We start from the raw sequence: 23,324 nt of genomic DNA, 5'->3' as shown, positions 1-23,324 counted from the left end.
TGGTAGTAGCAGCACAAGCACCAAACCCACATGCAGTTCTTCACAGGACTGTATGCAGAGACAGTAAAAGTATTTGTCTATTCTCACAGCAAAACCCCACTTTCTGTTCTGCTCCCTGGCAACAGTTACGGGCTAGAGGGAATCATTCCTCAAGGGTGCATTTGGCCTTGGGTTACTGGATGGTGCCAACCTAGCTTGCAAACAAACTGCACTCCATGATTAGTGAGGCAGAGCTGTAGACATCTTTCCACTGCTGTACTGCGAAAGGGAACTCTCTATTTTCAATACATGTAGTTTTCATTTTCTCTACAAAGCACACTTCCAGTCTCATTAATTAGCAGTGCTACAGCAAAGAAAGCACTGCTGAAACAGTTTTCTGAAGAAAACTAAATACATAAAGGATTGTGTTTACTTTAAAATTGCTGTGCTCAATATGCCAACTGGATAAAACTTTGTAAATTATCTGTCATTCCACCTCTCTCAAGACTCTGCTTGTTTATAGGAATATGACTTATGCAAATTTTGAAGTGAAATGAGATGCTCATTATGCAAACCAGCACCCAATGTCCTTGGATTTCCCAGTTATTTCATAACTATGTCAATATCTGAGCTCTGTGATCACACTGAAGAGTGTGGCAATATTTATACCATGCTGTTTTCCCCCCAGTCTCCAAACTTGGTTTGCCATAGTTATCAGAGAATTATCTCTTACTGATAATAAGCAATCTCTCTGTTCCAGTTAATTTTACCCATCAAGATGATGACTAATCCAAATAGGACTGATTTTGCTTCTTTTCCCATATATATCTACCATGTGGTTTAAGTATATGTTGAAAACTGAAATCTACTGAAACACTTACATAGGATATTTAGCCCAATATAACCTCCATCTATGCTGCCTAAGTAGAAAGATTTCTTACCCTGGTTTCATAAAAACTCTGCCAAAGTGAATCTGTGCATGAAGATCAATATCCAGCACCTGTTTAAGATAGTCCTGTTTAAATAATAATAAAAAAAATCAATTAAGTAACATCAAAGTGGCTTACATCATCTAACCATTCAAAACAATTAATTAATATCAAGTGAAGATGAAAGACTTCTCATATCCCGAAAGTGCTACAGTCCAGTGGGGTATTTCCGGTATTTGGAAGAAAGTATTTTCAAAAAGAAGAGGTGAAGAACAGACTCATTTTAGGTGCCAAACCTGACTCCATGAGGACACAGTAATACATTTACTTAAAAGTCAGCTGCAGTATCAGAACCTCAAAGGACACCACAAATACCTGCTACTCAAACATTCTCTATGTCAAAGGTGGAAGAAAGCCTTTATGGTTCAAAGTTAAGGCTTAAAACCACTTTTGCCATGGAAGCTATCTAGCAGTAGAGTTAGAGATCTCCTAGTATTTTTGAAATCAATACTGTACTGTAGAAATCATAGCTTTCCAGGATATTGTAATTATTGTAATTTCTGGGGGACATGGTCTAATTCACAGTAGTCAGGTTTAACAGTCCTTAGAAAGGAAAAACTGTGGGTGGCTTGTGTGTTCAAGTTAAATGATTTTGCATAAAAACGATCAATCCAGTTATTAAACTGAATTACTTGTTTAGTCTTTATTGAGAATTGCTGTGCTTGAAGATTTAGTTTCCTGTCTGATCTGTTTAGTATAGACATGGGACGTAACAGTCATCTGTGAAGAGAGACTTTGGAAGCCGTAAATCTGAAGCTCCCTTGCAGCTGCCCCCTATTTCTCTCTCTCTTTTTTAGGGGTGTGTGTTTTGTTGTTGTTGTTATTGGTGTGTGTGTTCAAATACTTGGAAAGCAGCAACTTTTTTCAGCCATGCATGAATTCTCAATTATTGATTGCATTAACCCCATTTTTACTTTCTATTTACTTTTAAAATGTTCACAGTTACTTCACTGAAACTACCACAAGCTTACTATCAGGGGGCTAACCATCAGTGGAACACAGAGTCTACTGACTTCATGCTGTTGCCTCAAATTCAGACTGGGGAGAAATTTGCTAGAAGGCATAAATGCCTGTAAGGTCATTCAGCAGTCCAGACACTTCCTCGTGTTCCTGCATCTGCACTATGTCGCCATGTTCCCAATTTAAAGACCAGCACTTATCCTTTATTATTTTTCTAGGAATATTGAGGACAATAATGGGATTGAAAGTAATTGGCATTGGTTTTAACTAGTCATCCATTTTCATGATGTATCCAACAATATGATTTCTACTCAGAAAAGTGACAAAACCAGCACTTGTTTGCCATCTCCTAATGACTGTCTTTAGTATCTGTTATAAAAGGAGAGATGTTTCTTTTACCTGCCAAACTCACAGATTCAGTCTGGGATCAAAAAGTAATCTGAGTTTTCCTTCGCATAAGTCATGAATAATAAATGTCCTGCAGGTTCATCTACGCCCCACCAGCATCTGTGTATCCCTATTTTCTTTGATGGTTTTGGCACAGGGATTATCAACAGGAACTCAATCAACAATTCTGTTAATGATTCAAAAGGCAAATATATCAGCTCACTGTGTCTCATATGTATTGCCTCTGTAGGACTATCAGGTGCAAAATGCGAGAAAACTATTTTTGTAACAGATACAGCTTTGGTATATTCAGGAAACAGATCTGCTGAGCAAGAAAAAGCTATTTATATACTCGGGTTGCTTTTTGAAGTACTTTCAAAGTAGCTTTATTCTATCTACATTTTACCTGCTCTAAGAATAAAAAGAAGTCTTTTGCGTTCATGTGCTATTAAAAAGCACCTTCCTCATCATAACTACATAAATAATTCCTTAAATAAAACCACACTGCAAATCACTCACATCAAAAATTAAAACATTCCCTGTTGTACTATGCCTACTATAGCCCAGTAATAAGAACAAAGAGAATAAGGATAGCAATGATGACTATTTTCTTAATCAATTCACATTTAAGTGTTCCCAAAAAAGTAAGATCCCTTTTTAATAAAAATTAATACAAAGGTAAAAGCTCTGATGACAGACTCTGGCTTGAAATTCTTACACATATTGTAGCAAGTCATATTTAAATTTAGCATACCTTTTCCCCCATAGATACACCTCCTGATGTAATGATCACATCAGCACGGCTGATACCCTCATTCAGTGCATTCAGTAAATCATCTGGGCTACAGAAAAGAACAGGCAAGCAGATTAGTGGCATGGAACTATTACAAGTTGTAGTTTGTAAGTAAGTGTCTGTGTGCACACATACAGATGTACATACATACATGTGTTTTACGAAAGAGATACAGCTCTAGGGTAATACAAGATCTTTTCCTTCTTAAGACTCCACACTGCCCTATTCAAGATCTGCAATCTCATTAAGCAAACACCACAGCATTTGGCACCTTTCTGTCTAAGAGCTTTGCAATGGGAACAGTGGGATACCTCAGGTCGCGGCTGAAGAACACTTAACACAAATGTCTACAAGTATGTGGTCTGCATAATAGTTAGCAATACAGATTATGATTTAGGTGAACTGCAGGGCTATATAAAGGGACCTGACACATGAAAATTAGTGGCCACCAAGCAGGCTGCAGTACTACCTGTCCGGCCTATTTGATGTGTGCAAAAATGGGAAGAAGGCTTCACTTCAAACTTCTATCAGTGAAAAGTGGGAGTAAATCCTTTGTTTATCTTCTCCATTAGAGGGCTCTGCAGCAAAGCCAGCTGCTCATCCACTTCATCTTGAAAAATCACAATCAGTTCTGTTCAAGCACCTATTTACCTTCACAAGAATCAGTATAAGGGGAGCTGTGATGTTCCTCCATACAGAGTATAACTGCGAAGGTGAAGGATAGAAGCTGAGCATATTTCAGTTGTGGTGCCTTAACTTTTTTTTTTTTTTTAATCTATCTATCTTCTAAACTGGAAACTTTGAAGTGGGCATATTACCTATCTAACAGCAGTACTGATGTTAATACAGAGCTTCAAGGCATGCAGTGGAAAAACTCAGTAATATAACTTATCCAAGACAAGGAATCCAAAAGAATTTCCAATATATTAAAGGCATGCTTTGCATTTAACATTTGTGAACTGACCAGAAGCTGACCAATTCCTGCAGCTGCATGTAATGTTCCTTCAACAGTACGTTTTTACTTTAATGATCCTGAAAGTTTTTCATGGGAGGCTGTTTCTTTGTAGAATGCGATTGAACGCATGGGCAATAATGCTAGTGACTGTATAAAGGTCTTCACCTGGAATACAGCACCTCAGTTAAATGCCACACTACAATCATGAAATGCCATAGTGGGTTACCAAGGCTTTGCAGGCTGTAAATGGCATGTAGGCTGTCCTTTGGGAACTTTGGCTGTGTTTAACTAAAAGACAGAATCACTACAGTTATTTTAGGGGTTTGAGCTGGAAATAGGAAAATTAGAAATACTATGCTGGCTGACCTTTCAGAGACTAACAGAAACTGTGTGTTTCAAAAGGTCTTGGAGAGAAAAATTGTTTCTGCTGATCATCCTGTCTTTGCCCATGGTTTAGTGAAATATAAGCAGCAGTTAGCATTATGTGGTGCTGTGTGCACTACAATTTACATGACACAAGACTGTACTCCCTCACTGAGTAGATACTTCAAATGCATGCAGCCCTGCACACTCCTCATCTCATCTCTTCACCTGAGAGGAGTATCCTGGAGTATCCTCAAGTATCCTCTACCCTGGTTATGCCTTGCAGGCAGAAAGACTCAAAGCTTTCTCCACCACAGCCAGTAACTGATGCAGCATCTTCTTTGGCATCACAGTGTGGTTATCCTGCAAAACTTTTCTATTTGTCCTGGGTTACGTTGACTCCAGGACTGCATTGATTTGTGTGAGGTAGGCAACAAACTGCAGCAGAAAGAAGGGCAGATTGCTGGTGCCATACAGTAGGCTGTAATCAACCAGACAGAATTACACACTACCATTTTTTATAAGGAAACAGTGGCTGCAGATACTGTGTAATGCCTCAATTACTTTTGGTTAGGGTACTGGGGATCTTGCATACTCTAAATGGCTTGTAATGAATGGCTGAACTCTGTTTTCTTTAGGAAAAAATATAAAACATATGGACTCCAGCAAAACCATCTCCTCCTTTGTTCTTTAGGAAATAGAGACATTTTCTCGGCTGCCCCTTCTGAAATCTCAGTATCATTTCATCCAAAAACCAGCACAAGTCCTCACTCGTTGTTGAAGGCAAGAGGAAAGCAAGTTGGCTACTGTCAGTGTCTTCTTCAGAACCAACTGTTTCATATTGATTCTCTAAGTAGTAATCTGTATGTAATAAGATATTACTTAAGACTATTACAGAATTTGTAATAGGAAAAGTCTCTCAAGATCTAAGTATTCCTTAATCTGAAATGCAGCAAGGAATTCATTACACAGGTTGATACAGGCCTTTCTGAAGCTTGACGACAGTCAGACGCTCATGCCACTATTACTAGGCTAAGACTGCTTTCAGTGTATTTTTCTCATTAGGTTGTGATGAGCCGAGGACCTTATCTGGAGCTTGCTCCAGGCTGTTTCATTTTATCTTGCTTAATTATTTGAAAGTTATTCATAGGTAGCAAGACCACCTGTCTGGGGACATCCTAATTCTGGATTATGAAGTGTGCTTGCTTTTGGTTGTGGTTTAAGAATAATGGAAAGAATAGTGAAAAGCAAACGAGTCTGTATTTAACCACTGTTAAATAGAATGGAAGTACTCCTACTTAGATACCAAACATATATATAGCTATGTGTGTTTTTATACATAAAATTACTTAACAAAGGAAATAAAACCCAAACCCAAAATAAGCGCAAGCTCACAGCAGCTGAGGACTCAATTCACACCTTTGTTTATGAGAGTAGCACACCACTTGAATAGTTCAGCATACAGTTTTTTTATTACATGCTATGTAAAAAGTTGAAGATTTCTGGATTTGGTGCATTTTTTCGGCATTTCCAGTATAATGACCTGTATAATATGCCCCTTTACCATCTGTATAATGCAAGAAGTTAAAAAATTCTACCACTCAAACTTTATACAACCAGTAGCACTGCATATCATCTTTAGATAATTGCAAAATGCATTGAATTCTTCCAAAATGAGAGACGTGACAAAAATTTCATTGTAATAAACTGAATGATTATGCTGGTTTTGTTTTCATTCTGAAGAAAGGAGACATTTACAGAATTCCCTCCTTTGCAGAAGGCTTCTCTCTTTTTGCCATGTTTGGCACAATTTTTGTAATTTGGGTCTGTGTAAATTTCTAACCTCCTTTAGGCTCATAGTTCCATGACACTGCAATTAACACAAAACACTCCTTACAGGAGTCACCTGCTGTAATCTTCAATCAACACTGTAGCAAACATTTTCTTTGCTTTTAGTGGATTGTAATGCAGAGAGTTATCATTCACATTTCATATTAACACACATTTGATCTAATCAGATAACAAGATACTACTTCTCATTTCATTTGTTGTATAACAAGGAGCAGCTTCTCCTTTGGACTGACAAGTAAAGGGAATAAATGATTTAAGACTATTAACTTCTGAAAGAACAGACAAAACTTTGGCATCTGAGCATAATGACATGATGAAGCTGAAAAATAACACTCACTGTCTGAGCAGGTACAAATCAGAGACTGTATTCTGAAGCCCTGGCCATTGCTAGGGGCAAGACATTGGATTAGCTAGACTAATGGTCCAGTTTACTACGATAAATCCTTTAAAATATCTTTCTAAAAGTGCTATTCTTGGATTTTTCCCCTTAATAGGCAGAACTGTAACAGGTGCTCAAGTATAATGGTGAATACCTTAATCAATATAAAGTAGATTTTGATGGGAAGTCTCATTTCCAGATGGCAAAACTATTCATTTCACTTGGTGATTTTCAAAGGCAGAGGGACATTATGCACAAGAAAGGAGTGTGCTTTCCTAACATGCTGCAATTTGTTAATAAAACATACTCTCTTTATGTGTCAGATCACATCCCACTATCTTTTGAAATACAACTAAGAAAATTTGTTCTATAAGGACTACATACAGTTTATGAAACTATTCATATAAGTAAGTAAGCACAGATCCAACTTCCTCTCAAGACTAGAAATCCTCATCTACAGCAGACTGTGACTGTACAAGTACTGTGTGTATTGTACATATATTTTTGAATCTGCAGACATAATGCTTTGCACAAAGAGCCCATATACTTTTAAGTGTATCTTTATATTCTCTGCTAATTTTGCCAGTCTGGTAAACAGTGTATCTACTTTACTACTCAATTTCCTGACCCTCTTTTTCAGTTTTATGGAACAGAATGAGCAATACAATCTGGAAATTAGTTGGAGGGTACCTGTTGTATAGTGGCAGCAGCATGCATAGAATCCTGGAAGCAGATGCATGACATTGCAGTTGACATGCCACTTGATTTCATTAATTTGAAGACAGGGCTTGCAGAATAGCAGTGTATGAGAGTAGGAACACCTTCTGGATTCATGAAAAATTAAAAATCCTGATTATCAAAGCTAGTTTGTGGAAAACTGTTATACAGCACTTGATTACTAAGCTGTCTTTGAACTGAAAAGATACACAGGAGCTTAAGAGTTTGAACAAGAAAATGATGCAAGCCTCATTAAAATAGACATCAGCCATGCAGAAGAGTTTTTCCTTTATTGCTTTCAAAAGAAATAGCTACACTACAGTCAAGACCAAAGAATTCTGTTTTAAGTGCCATTTGAAGTACCCTAAATTACAGTGTAATTTTCTTTCAAATAGAAATCAACATCTGTTAATTCACTTCTGTTGATCCTATTGTTGTGCTTCACTGTCATTAATTATAAATCTGTCAGCCTTTTCTGTGACACAACCCTTAGTACCAGCAGTTTGATACATGCAATTAAACTGCTCAGTTTTATAATTTAATTTAGAACAAATAACAACAAATGGTGATCTGCATCACCTACCACTCTGCAGTAAAATGAGTGATTCCTGTAGAATTGAACCGTAACGTTTAGTTAGGACTGACTTATCAAGCCACTGCCACAGCCACAGCACAAAATCGATAGTCCATTACTAATTTCCAGGACCACTTCCACCAAGTTCTTTGCCACAGTAGTCTCTTTCATTCAAATTAACCTCATTACCTGACAGTCTTTTCCAGTCCTTGTTGTTCATTGCCATATACAGCTATTACTGCTGGGTGACTAATAACACTTGTGATTGTTGTACTCTTCTATGCATCAGCCCAGGCTCTTATAAACCCAGGTCTTCTGGAAACCTGTACTTTGCAGAATTTTGCAGAATTTGTGCATGCAAACCACCACATTTAGCGCCTTAAACCCACGTGCTTTACAGATATATTTGACACAGATACAGAACGATATGCATGCACCATAATGCACCAGTTGCATGCAGAAGTGTCTACTGTGAGTACAAAAGCAGAGCTGGGTAACCTTTCTTGCCTACTGTTTTACCTTATTTGAAAGGATTTCAAGTATTTCAGTTATATGCTGAAATAATTACCCCTTCAGACATGATTCCTCACAAGATTCAGAGGAGCTACAGAGTCCTGACATGCAGTGAAACTGAAGTGCTAGCAGTGATCCTACACCAGTCACACTACAGATGAAAGGAGACCAGCTGCTCCTCTAAACTACAGCAGTTGACTGAACACTTCAAAAGGCTATGTGCCGTCTGCAGGTACCCTGAGTTTAGCACATTTTGGCCATGCTCACACAAACTGGGAACAGTGATTTGTGCCAGTTTTGCATCTTATGAGGTCTCTTTTCTGCTAAACAGATGTCCCAGAAGAAAAGTTTTAACTAAGGTACTAGGACCTGCTAGAAGTTCCCCTTTTATGCAAAGATCCCAATCAAGCTTCTAGTTCATCAGAAAAAAGAGACACCTCCAAAACATCAATTTACCACAGTAAAACTTTCATCAAAAAACCCAGAGACTCTACTTATTGTAGTCAGACAGAGATCTCATCAAGCTCAATGACATTTCTGTTTGAGGAAAGATGGGATATGGATTTGATCCTTTATGATTAACTCTCATTTTTCTTCTTGTGCTCATTCAGTTGAGGTGACAGATTTCAAAATGAATAGATGAATGCAGCTAGGCATAAAGACAAAGTCTGTCACCCACTTCTCACCTCATGGCCAAGAGGAATATTTTGCATATCAGCAATTTGCAGGATGCAGAGTAGTGAGTAGATGCCATACTAATTTTAGCCAACTAAACCCCAGCTTCTGTAGAATGTAATATTGAATGTATTTCAATGTATTGCAACAAATATAATATGTCTGAATGTCTGAATGTAATAGAAATACTGTGTTTTGACTAGTACGGCTTTTAAAGCAGAAGATCCGGTTTTGATGATGTATGTAGGAACATATGGGCACTCTTCTGAAACTGTATTTGTTTCAAAATTCTCCAGTGTATTTCATCATGTTCTCATAAGGTTTCTTCCTTCTACCTTCTGTGGTATTTCCGTGAATCACTTTGAACAGATGCAGTATGTTTTCCCTAAGAACACAGGCCAGCTTGTGAGGAAAGCTGGAATAATTACAGTAGCTTTTGGCTTGTTCAACATGACCATGTAAATTTTGTCTATCTGATAGCAACATAAAAGAATCTGTCTTTGTTACTTTTTGCTGCTCCTTTAATTGATGCTACTGCGAATAAGAACACTATTTTGCATAGTATTCTTTTCAGTGCTACATTTATGAACTCAAAGACTTTGATTAGAGGTCTTCAACTCTTTTGCTGAAGTTACTATGAGATCTGCTTAATGCCTTCAACCTTTTTCTGATTCTGGGTGATAAAATATTTTACTCCACTGTTTTCACGTACTGTTTCAGAAGACTCCCACTCGTGTATATGCCAGAATGACAAAAGACCAGAGGGGTCAGAAAAGGAGATAGCCATGGGAATGCAACAGGAAAAGGTCCCATGTGGTAGAAGCCAGGTGCTTATGTACTGCTGAGCACATTCCTCCGTGAGGGCATTACACTGTTGATGGTTGGGTCCTGTATTGCATTCTTGTCTGCTGCTTGTTTACATTCACCTGCAAGCATTTGCGGGTGAATTGTAGTGATTTTTTTCATCAATGCTGAAGGCACAGGACCAAAGCTTTGATAACAGTTGTCTTCAGGTGCTGTGCCATTGTACTAACCTGTGAGTACTTTATCCACTCTAAATCCAAGCTAGTGTGTGTTCACTGAACATAAAAAGAAGCCTGAGATTAGGGTTATCGTTAATATATTATCCCTGGCTGAAGACAATGAACCTGATCCCAATACTTACTAGGAATCCATCAGTTCTCCCAACAGTTTGGACGGGATTCCACTCATTAAGTTAATAGCTTCTATTTTATCTTCCTTCTTATGAAGCGAGTGAATGTATATGGATTCACTGGAAAGTATTTACTTCTGGAGTGGAAAATATTCAACAGTTGTAGCTGGGTTGTGACTGAAGATTATACCACACAATACAATAATCAATGCCAAAGACATTGCTCATCAGTAAAGATGACAGTGCACTGCTGAGTCTGAAGGGTAAAAGTAGTTCTGCAATTACTTCTTCCAGAGCACTCCTGAAATATGAGAATAGGCTTATACTGACATAACTGAGAATAAAATATTATGATGGATGTAATTAGTGCCAGTTGCTTATACAAAGCAAATAGTATTACAAAATCTGACACATGGTGACATAGTATTGCTATCATGGAATTTCTTAACTATTATTTTTGCTTTAGCTTCAATTTTAAGAGTAAATTTGAAGTGATTTTTAGGTAAATTCATCCCCCCTGTAAACTGGTGGAACTGCTGTTGAACAACAGTAAGGATGCCTCTATGACAGGCAGAAATACAGTCCCTAAAGGTGATTCCTCAAAATGAAGGTTTTCTCTGCCTATTTTTTTTTTTTTTTTTTTTTTTTTTTTTTACTTTTAAAGTCAACAGCACAGCACTGCCTTTTACAGAATCATAACTCAGGCACTTGGAAAAATGTTCGTCTCCAGAAGGAAAATGACTTGGAAGCCACAGGTCAGAGACAATATAAAAAGGCCTTTTAAAATTCCCTGTCATCAGCTATGTCTTAAATAGTTATTTTTTTGAAAATGCCAAATGAAATGTGACATGGATTTTGTTTACTAAACCATATGAAAAAATCTCCAAGAAGAGTAAACTACCGTTTATTAGAAATAAGTGAAGGAACAGAAAGAGAAACTTAGCCTGTTTGAGACCAGCAAGTTAATTTTTTGACAGCTGTTAAGTCAATGGAAGGAACCAGAACTTCATTTGTCTCTGCAATATTGGACTACATCCCTTCAAGCACAAAGATGTTTTTAGTGTAAGAAAAAGCCCATTGCATTTCCTCCTCTGGGAGCAGAAGCATTTTCTTACTGCCCATGCTTTGGGCAGCAAAGCTTTGTTCTAGGGGCTGTTTTTTGTTGATGCTTGCCCCAGAACTGATTAGAAGAGCCCAAAGACTCAGTTAACGTGTCCTCTAGATTTAGACTGTTAGCAATATGTGAACTGACTTGTATGAGGTATTCCAAGTTGATCACCTGATGGTAGATTCCAGCTTCTAAGCAATTTCTGATAAAGCAGACAGACTACATCATGTTCCTCATGTTAAATCTAAAATGTTTTGAAAGCTGGTGGTTCTTGTAAGTTAATTACAGTTAAGTTTTTTTGGATGTGTAGAGTACAGTGTAAGATTCTAGTGGGTTGATCTCTTTAGTCAATTTAATGAGGAAAATGGTGATTTATAACAACTTGACTTTATGAACAACTGATTGCTAAACATAGACAAGCCATTTGAAGGCTAAGGCTATGGCAGATTGATTCAGTAATGACTGCAGAAACTTGTTTTTCCAATATGCCAAGTGAACTTTAAGCTATAACTCAACCCTTCAACTTTCTGTTATAAAAATGCGGATCCTCACATGACTGGTTTTCAGGTACTGTTCTTTCATAGGTTTTTCATTACTTTTCTGTCCCTTTTTAATTTCTACCAGAATCAAAATATAGAAACTAATTTCTCTGTTTGTTAATTGAGACAATGACAGGTGGTTTACTCTCATTCTGTTCTTGCTCCTGTCCCTTTGGCCTGTCTGTGATAGGAAGCAAGTTCTGTAAATTAATCTGTATTATTAAGCCACCCCCTAAGTAAGACCTAGTATATAACTAGTTGTACATGTATTTTGGAAAAAAAGCATGGTAGATAGTTTAAAGATTTCATGAACATTCCAGTTAGCCTGCTTTAGATATGAACAGCATGGTAATGGAAAAACAAGTATGCAGGTATGACTGAAAAGTCACAACAGTGACTTCCCTAAAGCTGTACTCCACTACTACCTTCAAGCAGACTTCTTCCTAATTTGTTCTATTCTTAGAAGGGAAAAGCCTTGATGGATAAAGATGCTTGCTGCTACTGATGAGTAATGTAAACATTCTTGGTATTAACAGAATTTTAATTTTATCAACGTTGTGGAGCCATCTATGTCTACGGTGCACTGGTGCATAAGAACTTAACTGACAAGGCAGTATTATTTAATGGACAGAATAAACCACCATTTGCTTCTGTATGGCAACCATTCTGTGCTCCAAGCTCTGCACGGACAGACACCTAGTCGAGCCTGTCTGTGAGCATGCATGTGCCTCAACGTCCCAAGTGTTTTAAAAACAGTGCTCACCAATCTGGTAGGCCTGTCTCCGCAGTGTTCTGGAAGCTCTGTGTCCCTTCTTCTTTAAAAACATCTGGCTTCCTGAGGGTAAAGGAAGCAGAAGGGGTATAATAAAGAGCCAGGGAAGGAGAGAGGCTCCTGGGGTGAAAGGGATGCTCTGTGCCTAGCTGTGTCCCCCTTGGTAGCTCTGAGTATTCAGAATCATCAGAGGAAATGCTTCCTTTCTGCAAGGCCAGACAACAGGAGAGAAAGGAAGTGTATGGGAACACCTTTCTGTTATAGTTCGGACAGGCTTCTCACAAGGATGAAGAGAGAAGTTATGGAAGGATTTAGGCTCAACTGGGCATGCCAGCAATGCACAGTTCATTTTTCCTTGCAGAGCCTATGGAGAAACTTCTTTACTCTTGACTTCACTCTTGCTTGACAAAGCAAAATGAAGTGTTAAACACCTGGACATTTGGGAAGGAGGACCACAGATAATGGGAAAATATTTGGAGATGGGCCTCATTGAAACATTTTTACACACACTTCCTAGCTTCTTGTTCAGGAAATGGGTCTCAAGGCATATTAAATGTCACCTTCTTGACTACAAGGGGGAAAAAGCTTTATTTATCCTAATTTTATATCTCCATAGTCAATAAAGATGCCACTTCATTCATGAGAAGCTTCATACCCAGCTACCCTGCTCCAAGAGACAGGATTAGAAAAAAATGTCCAAACCTGAGAAAGTTACTGCTATCACGACCTTATTTAAAACAGTTAATGTTTTGCCACGAATTCCTATTTTATAAAGACAGCATTTCCTTTTACACACACTTCTTCCAACTCAGTTTCACTGGGAAGAAATAATTTTTAGATAGTGTCCTTTCTAACAGAAATATGAAATAAGCCAAAATCTATGGTTTTATACTCTTAAGTGCAGGACAACTAAATGTAAAATGTAAAAAAAAAATCTTCATTTGGCATGAAGATTTATAAATGTCTCTTTTAAAAAAAACTAAAATGAGATGTTGAAGATTGCAATGGATCAGGTCATGAATTGTTGTTTTGCAACTCTTTCTTCTTTTCAGCTGGCTGGACTGTTAACAACAACAAAGTAAACCTCCCCCCCCAGCCCAGGCTCAGCTGATCCTGCACACGGCAGCTGCAGCTGTCATTTCGAAGATTACTTCTGGGCACACACAGATCCTGTCTGGCTGAGGAATGTGAGGAGAAGACTGGGCCCAGTGTACCTGCACTATTGTTAAGCACGCACAAGCACAAGAACACTGCTAACATGAAATCTAAAATCCTCTTTATCACCTTGTAAATACATGCCTGGTTTCTCCTCATAGGTCATCACAGAAAGGGTCTGTCTGATCAGATGTGTACTACTGTTGTTTGGAATTCATGGGAAAATATTAAAGCTATTCAGGTTATAGGTTTAGATGTCCATTTCTTTCTGACAGTTTTCCCAAGGTAGCCTTTTCCTCAAATGGCTTCAGTCCCTCATTTGTTCTATTCCTTGCTAGAGAACAAAGTCAGTCTGTTTCTTGAAATAAGGTCACTGTGTCAGGCAGTGACATATAAAAACTTTAAGACTTCATAAGTGATCCCAGCTTCTGGTTTACTCATCAACATTATGGACTGCAGTCTCAAAAATCAAGAACTTTTTCTATCAAGCTGCTAAACTCTAAGAGTACTCTCTCTCTCACAATGTTTTTCTCCAAGAAGGTAGACTGGAACTACAGATGTTTCTAATCAACACAATGTACACAGAGGTAAGGAAATCAGAAGCATCTTGTCGAAACTTCCAGAAAATTTCAAATTTGTTCGAGCATTGCATAGTAAAATAGCCAAAGTTCTGACTATCATTCTGTCTTTATAGACCACTGTCGCTGTGTTATTTCTCCTGCTACTGGTCTTCTGAGTTTGTGCTTCTACTACATACTGTCAATTAGTATAACATAAACATTAATTTAATTCCGTGAAGTAAGAGTTAAGAGATTATTTGTGACCAGGAGAAATAATTTCACTAATTTAGTCTGATTTGGTCTTTAACATAGTCTGGGAACTTCCCTGAACTTGCTTCTGTTTGAACCGTAGATCACATTTAAATAAATATCCAATCTTGCTTTGAAATGAGTATCTATCAAAGCATTTGATATAGTTTGCTAACACCTAATTACTTTAACTGTTAAAGTTATGCTTTATTTGCAGTCTGAATTAGTCTAATATTTAGCCACTGCTGCTGAAATAGAAACTTTATTCGAAGTTTATTCTCCATGAGGCTCAGTATTACTGGAATGTAATCAAGTCATCTTTCTAAGAATATCTTTGTTGAACTGAACAGCCTGAGTTCTGATTCTGTTGGAGTACATGGTCTGTCTTTCAACCAGTTAAAAAATCCAACAGTCCTCCTCTGAATGCTAAAAAACATACCGTTGTCATCTTGTCCAGGGAATACAAAGGTAAGGCCACAAATAACCTTCCAATTTTACAGGAGACTCAGCTCTTTATACATATGCTAGAACTTGTATTTAGCAGATTACTTGCTATGATTTTCGAATCTTCTCCCAAATCTTTACTTCTCACAATATAATCCTCCATCTTGTAAATGTCACTTACATTCCTTAGACCTACATATAACATTTCATACTTGGCTGCATTAATAATATACCAATAACCAGTTTTCTAAGTGATTCATATCACTGACACAGTGGCCCGTTTTCAACATTCACCACTTCTTTCATCATTTGTACCTACTGCCTTTATTAGTTTTAATTATTTTGTTCTAGGGTATTAATAGTAAAATTTCAATCCTCAAAAATTTCTCAGTGACTTGGAAAGTCAAATTCTGATATATAATCTAGATATTAAGAAGGTTGTAAGTCATTCAAGTCAATGATATTTTGGGCCCTAGAGACTGAAGTTCTCTTGTAAACAGAACTTATGTCTCCAAGTATTTTTTTAAATGTTAATATGTGCCTCAAAAGTACAGTACAGTAGTTTTTATTTCCCTCCAGCAAATACAGTTACAGATTCCCTCTGTTTTCAAATATAGGAGGATTTGCATGGTATTCTGTCCTCTTTGTGATTTGCTGTTCAGTGTCATGTGGTACTACTGGGCTGTGATTCTATAAATGCTAATTCAGGAGAAAGTCCATGTTTGTGTTGAGGACAATTAGGAGAATGACATATTGTTGTGCATTAGCTTTGTGCTTGTCACCTCTACAACATGAAATTTTATTAGCTGTCAGACTACGTAGTTTCCTGCCGCTACAGAAGATCTCCTTGGACTTGCACTGCCCCATTTCACAAGTTCTTTTTTTCACCTCTGTTTTAGCTCACATGTTTCTTTGTATTTTCTGAATATGTACATTAGATGAGATGACTCATCATATATAACAACTTATTTGAAGTTTGCTCTAATGATTATCAAGAGTTGTGACAGCTATTAAAAATTCCTGCTTGAAAAGCAGAACATTATTGTTGACAGGGCACAATGACAGAGAGGACCTCCATACCTGAATCACCTTCAAACCGTTACCCAGTGTACCTGGATTCATTAGGCTATGATCACACTTAATACCACCACCATTCTTTGAGCAGATCTAGAACTGAAGTCACTTCAGCAAAAATGAGTATCGTGACATTTGATTTAAGGCCTTTTCTCTAACAAGCCTTTTCCTGCAGCCATTTGTTAAATGATACTACTACTGCTACTAATTCTGTTCACAGTATCTTTGATTGTACCCAAGCTGCTGCAGGGAGAGGTCAGGATTCTGTGGCTGAATTCTACCTATAACTCATATTCTAACTCATACGATGATATATGTCATGTTGATATTGCATGAGAAATTTTAGAGTTACAGCAGTTTCCCTGTTCTCCCTCCACTCCAGATGTTCCATCTGAATTATAATACAGGTAATTACATGCAACCCACACAAGTACAAAAGATTTAAACCTCTCTTTGGATGGCAAACATAAAATTCAACCAGACTAAATCCTTGAGTGAGATCTTAGTATCCCTTCCAAAACATGAAGGGACTCTTTCAAAGCCTTTTTTTTTTTAGGGATATCATGGTGTAATGCTGTCGCAATAGCAAGTGTGATTTTTAATGGGTTTACCTGTCACTTAGGAGCTATATCAAACAGTATGTCATAAAAGAGGTATATAAATGAGAAACTAATAATTTCTGATGTAGAAAAGCCTTCATATGTTACTGATTTTATAAATCTTCTGATAATTTTTTAAAGGAAGTGAGCATATTATGTGAATTGCCTAAATTTGTTCTCCTAAGGAGAGATATTCTTTCTCTCCATTGTGAAATCACAGGCTTATAAATGAAAATGCAGTTAATGTTATACACACCTCTAAGAAAAATGATAAGGGAATTAGAAATGAATGCAGAGAAGGGGAAAACACACTCACATAAACAAAGGTAAAAACAGAGGAAACAGGATACATTACACGCATGATCAAAACCCTTCAGCAAGTTCAGTAACAGAGTCTCTCATAGGAGGAAAACTGTCAAAATGGAAGATGGCTTTCTAAAACAGAGGCTCACGCTCTAGCAGATTTTGCTAGGGCTAAACTTTACAGCCTTAAATAAACAGCGGATACAAAGAACAACACAAATGAAATAATCAGACACAAAAATGTCCTGATAATTAACAGAGTTCTACAGATCAGATCAGAGATATAACTCTTGTTTTTATCAGAGGTTTCCAAAGAACCAAATAATTTCACAGGCTATACATAAGCAAAGGAAGTGAAACTAGAAGCCTTTTCCACTTGGTCTTGTTACATGAGACAACACTCATAAGTACGTTGGAATACCAGTTTTAACTGGCCAGTTGTTTTTGCAATTTTAGCAAGTGATGCTGTGATTCAATCAAAGATGTAAGACACAATAGTTAGAACAATACCAGAAGGGTTCTTCCTTTTTTTGTTTCACATTTGTTTCTTGTGTTTGGAGCTGTCCTGGAAATGGAGTATCTTCCATTTCCACCCAGAGATGTGTCCTTTTCAAACAGCTTGTTTTTTACGGGCTAAGAACACAAATAGAGACAATCTTGGCTTCCAGCCAGACATAACTTCAGCTGTATCATGTTTTCCAGTTTGTTTGTTTTTTCTCCTATTGCTTACTTCTAGGATTTTAGCTGTAGATTTTATCTATGTGTTTTGGACTTGCTGGTTTTAATTAAATTTTGAATATTGAGTCACATATACAATTTATGAGAATGGAAACAAATAATGACAATCTCAGAAATTGTTAACATGCTCCAAAAAGAAATAAATATTAATTTCAGTTGAAAATACAAATATAGGCCAAGTGAAACTCGAGTGACCAGTTCAAAATGTAACTTCACATATGATTAATGTGCAAAGGTGTTTTTAAAGTGGTCCTAACTACTCTGCAGACACCCATGACATTCCACAGGCTTCCCCACCCTTTCACATTCTCTGCTGGAACATGTTTATGTGTATCACAGTCCTGGGCTTTGAAGCAGCTGGACAATTTATCTTCTTACCTAAACATCTCTGAGTGATTCATATTCTGAAATGAAATACGGGAACCTTACCTCTAAGTTTGTCTTTGCAAATACTACTCTAAAACAACTTTCATACTTGAAAATTAGCTCTGTAAATATGACTGACAGTATTTCCATGCTTGTTAAAAAACTTGACCTGTTACAGCAATAGTAATAACTCAGTTGTGCTCCCTATACGGTGCTCTCTCAAACTCTATTCAGTGCTTATAGTATATAGCAAGCGACACTCCCAGTAAAATGCAGTAAAAAGTTCCTCAATGTAAAATGTATAAACAAAAAGAAATAGAAAAAACCCCTCCAAATCTGAAATACGGGAAGGGAGAAATATATTCGGTGATACATTCAAAGAAAAAATCACAAGTTTTTAATTTTCCCTTCTGAAAAGTATTGTTTGCCAGTATTTTTACCTCACCTGTAGGTATTGCAGGCATATAAAATCTTTCTCTTTTTCACTGTCTAGCTACATATTATACATACACAATAAACTGAACATATACATGAGCATACACACACACAATCTATGGTTTAACTCCAGTAAACCATACAACAGACACTGATGACTTGTTCATCTTTTCCACAAACATGCTAACTTGTGAAAATTGCACCCTTTGTAAGACCTCTCTGGTAAGTCTCTTGCATTTTTCAAGTGCCATGGTACTCTATCGAATCAGTCGCTTTAGTCTGAAAGATATATACTAAATATTTGTATGGGCAACATTCTCTTACTAGCTTTATTACATAAATAATATGTATGGTAGAAGACTTCTAAGACGGAATCCTGGTATCAGGTAGGGAAGATTCTTGGCTAAATCAGCAGTACTGAATTACTCTTTCAAAACTTCCTGCAAAGTACAAAATCATTCTAAAATTGGATGGTCATTATAGCTATTCTATGAGCTAAAGTAACTGCCTCTGCAGAAATAACTCCCCAAGCATGAAACCAAGTTTAAAAAGAACTCTTACCACCTTTGCCAAGGTAATACTATCTCAAGACACAGAGAACATACTAATAGCGAGGATCCAAAAGTATCAACCTCTCTCATAACTTAAAGCAAAGCTGCAGACACTTGTCTACCTTTGATACATTTGTTCACTGTCTGGTTTCCAGCTAGCATCCAACTAGTAAAAAAGGGTCACAAAACATATTTGTAAAAAATATAGAAAAGTAAAATATAGAAAAGTAAAAAAAAATCTATCAGGCCTGAACTCTCACTAGAAGACAGACACTGAGGTGCTGGAGCGTGTCCAAAGAAGAGCAACAAAGCTGGTGAAAGGTCTGGTGCACAAGTCTTATATGAGGAGCCGCTGAGGGAACTGGGGTTTAGCCTGGAGAGGAGCAGGCTCAGGGAGATCTCACTGCTCTCTACAGCTGCCTGAAAGGGGGTTGTAGGCAGGTGGGTGTCAGTCTCTTCTCCCAAGTAAGAAGTGATAGGACAAGAGGAAACTGGCTGAAGCTGCACCAGGGGACGTTTAGACTGGGTATTAGGAAAAATGTCTTCACCAAAAGGGTTGTCAAGCACTGGAACAGGCTGCCCAGGGAGGTGGTTGAGTCACCATCCCTGGAGGTGTTTAAAAGACATGTAGATGTGGCACTTAGGGACACGGTTTAGTGGTGGGCTTGGCAGTGCTAGGCTAGTGGTTGGATTCAATCTTAAAGTTTTTTTCCAACCTAAATGACTATGATTCTGTGATTCTAAAATTGTTAGATATTGATTACTGAGGGCTTTCAAGATTACATATCTTCACAGACACTCCATGCCTAGGGGTCATAGAAAAATTCCTGAAGGCAATGGAGTACATAGCTATAGTTTTGCACAATGACCTTAAATTAAACTCTCCATTTGATGGTGTTGACTTCACAGCAAATTTGAGACTGTATCTATTTGGTTAAGACAAGGCTATAAAGAACAAACAAGCTCTAGGTTCTTATTTTGCTGCAGGGACTACCAGAAGGATGTTCAGGGAAAGCATCTTTGCCATTGGATTAACCCACTGCTAATAATGACAGTATGTAAACTGATAATGTTGATGACAGTAGCAGTAACTTTTGGTCATGCAGGTGGCAAAAAGTTCCACCTCCAGTATTTTGTTGGAGAAAAACCCTGCTCACCTTCCTTTTATGTAGAGATGACTCTGAGGAGCTGACAGCCTTTTTGCGGCTGCTTTCTTTTTTCTCAGATACGTAAATCTAGAACCTGATCTCTGGATATAATAGTTTTATTTGAGAACTTCGCTACCTATGTTTTAAAGTCTAAAAAGGCCCTTAAAATACAGAAAACACCCTAGAGATCCAGGACATTTAGATACCATTCCTGGAAAGAACGGTCTCATAAGTTTAGACTCTGTTTGCATGAAATGACCACTTGAAACTGGAAGCATTCATGGGCAGGAGGTTTTTGATATTTATTGCTATTTGGAACAGTAACTGAGTTTTGCTGGGCCAAAGAAGCAAAAAGGATGCCTGGATGCAATAAGAGTATCCAGAAGGGTTTGCTTTCCCTAAGACCACAACACCTGCTGTGGTTGCTGTGTGTCACGTTCCTTGTATGAATACCTCAAATACAACTGCATTTCCTGGGGTCACCGTTCAGGTTGGTTCACATACTGTAAAACCACACAGTGGTTGGCCCTTTTATATATTTTCTGTCAAGCTAGTGATGATTTGTATTGAATTCTGCACCAGAAAAGACTGGTTTTGAAATTAGCTGTTCCCTAGCAGCAACTTTGTCTCCCTGCTTGTGAATTTCATCATCAATCAATGTGAAATGTGGGTGCTAAAACTCACTGTTTCCCTTTTTCTTCTTCTTTCTGATCTGGCCTCACTTTTAACTACTCACAAGGAACAACCCTTTTTCTCAAAGAGGTGGAGGTGAATCTGAACAACTCCCTATCAAATCACATCTTTCAGTTGGTTTGATACCTAAAATGAGAAACAAGAAAGCCTGTTCAAAGCCTCTGGGGCTCAATAAATTGAGGAAATACATTATGCTGAGAAACTCAAGCCATGGATGACAGGCACTGCTCAGTCTTGCAAAGGACAAAAGTCTGAACACTTCAATCACTTATCCTAGGGCTCTCAAGAGGAGATGTGACTTCACTACCATTGGGAAACAAGGTGCAATCACTGTCAGAGGAATGGAAAGACTGATCACAGGGTAGTACTCTGTGGCAATCAAAGTAGAGAGACTAGTAAAGGAAAAAAATAAATTGATTCTTTTAAATTCTTTTGACATATTTCTGGAAATGTTCGGCAACATCCAGCAGTGGCGCCTTCCCCAAAAGACAGTTACTCAGAATCTGACAGTTTTATACTCTGAATTAATTTTGGCACTGAGAGAAACTTTCCTTCTCCCTTTATTGGATCAGAAAAAAGTATAGTTGCTGTAGAATTGCCTCCTCTTACGTGAATTAAGAATGGTGCTTGTGACGATACTGCAGCAATAAATTCAATTTGCAGCAGTAACATGTTTCAACAGAGGCAAAACAGTATAAACACCATTCAATAAAAAATTTATCAAATGATTCCTCTTAATACTAGAATAGACTTATTTATTTCTCTAATGAAAAGGGTAAAATGTCTTCAAGATATGCCCTGTCACAACACTGTGACACTTGCAATGACTGACATTTTCTCTGATATTTCTTTTTTCCATGGATGCATAAAGTGCACCGCATGAATATGAAGTGACATCTTTACTAACATGTGGTACTTACTTATCTCCCACAATTCCCAAGTTGATTGTTGGATACCCGTGTTCCTGGATTGTAGCTAGGAGAGTTGAACGGTTACTGTCCCGAATCTTCCCTGGCAAAAGGTCATCTTCAGGATTCAGTAGCTGTAAAACCAGAAATACACTCAGTTGGTCTGCTTGGAATACTGTGCCTTTACACAAGTGGGAATTTTCTTCTTCATACTGGTCAGGATATTCTTAGACACCATATATATCATAAAATATATGTGTAAAATGATTTAGTGAGTTTAAATTAATATGATACGTAATGTGCTTGTTTAGTCCAATCCTCCACACTGCTTTGTTTGTTTCTATTGGTTCACATCTGCTAAACTTTTCTCCTTACTAGTACCTGGCTTCTAATCTCAAACATTAGAAATCAAAACACAAACTTTTAAGTTTTCAAGTTATTGATTCTATTTAAATAGTTTTAAAGGAACCTCATTGATGTTGCTAACCAGATTTAAAGGTATTAAAAGAAATCTTGTAAACATTGTTTACTTATCAGTAAAGGTGTTTTTTAAATACAACAATCTGTATGGAATAATAGAAGCTTAAAGCTTGGTTCTCCTATCAATTACTGTTTTGGATGAAAACCTTTGTCTCAAGACAGTATTATGGCAATTGCCTCACATTTGTCATATTTTGGAAGTTAAACTGTAAAACACACATATATAAACACGTTTTACATAATTAGGAATTCTTTTGTAGAAAACAAGGACAACCAATGCTGGCAGGAATTAAAATAATAGTAATACTGATGCTGATGCTGTATCTGTCAAAATTAGAGCAACGGTATTAGGTAGTAAGGTAAGAATAATCAGAAGTGGAGCATGGCTAAACTTTGATGCTTTGGTTAGCAGCTCTCTTTCTGTGCAGATTTCCATAGGATGTTTACAAAACCCACTGTGCAGGATCTTTTTTAACACAATACAAAGAAGAGTTCTCACATCAGTAAAAGACCCTTTAATGACACACAAGAATCTTCAGTCATACAGAAGATACTGTTCAGAAAATCATCACCTGTAATCCTTGTAGCAGTTTGGATTTGTTCTTTGCTTAGCGGTACATTTCCTGCACGACACACCCTGTCTGTGTTATGAAATCTGGCAAGATTCTGTCCCAGCAAGTCTGGTCTCAGCCACCCATAGTACTCAGCAGTCACAAAGTAACCTTCACCAGGGTTTTGGAAGTGGCAAGGGCACCACCAGATGACAAAATTAGAAGTATTTAAAGTTTTCAAAATCTTTCAAAATTCAACATATCCAAGCTGTATGAGAATACAGCGATTGGGTTTATGTTTGTGTCTGGATTTCAAAAAGTTTGTCTCAAAGGACAGTCAAAACTGTAAGTAAACTCCATGCG

At 37.5% G+C, this 23,324-nt stretch overlaps 1 protein-coding gene across 10 annotated transcripts in view; it reads right to left on the bottom strand.

The window, feature by feature from the left end:
- The window catches only part of GPHN (gephyrin), a 290,823-nt gene that overhangs the window by 7,480 nt on the left and 260,019 nt on the right, over positions 1 to 23,324 (bottom strand). For 5 of the 10 annotated variants that reach the window (XM_080396441.1, XM_080396439.1, XM_080396435.1 and 2 more), the window contains 4 exons: positions 21,943 to 22,064; positions 12,699 to 12,770; positions 3,070 to 3,157; positions 921 to 994 (listed from right to left, as the gene is read on the bottom strand). In XM_080396441.1, coding sequence (XP_080252567.1) covers positions 921 to 994; positions 3,070 to 3,157; positions 12,699 to 12,770; positions 21,943 to 22,064 — 356 coding nt within the window. The remainder of the gene's footprint in view (positions 1 to 920; positions 995 to 3,069; positions 3,158 to 12,698; positions 12,771 to 21,942; positions 22,065 to 23,324) is intronic. The other 5 variants (XM_080396433.1, XM_080396434.1, XM_080396438.1 and 2 more) reach the window with 1 other exon arrangement.

Source organism: Falco punctatus (assembly GCF_963210335.1).
Source record: "Falco punctatus genome assembly, chromosome: 7".
NCBI classification, from domain to species: domain Eukaryota; kingdom Metazoa; phylum Chordata; class Aves; order Falconiformes; family Falconidae; genus Falco; species Falco punctatus.
The sequence above is the reverse complement of the archived record's forward strand: the minus strand, read 5'-3'. Positions and strand labels throughout refer to the sequence as shown.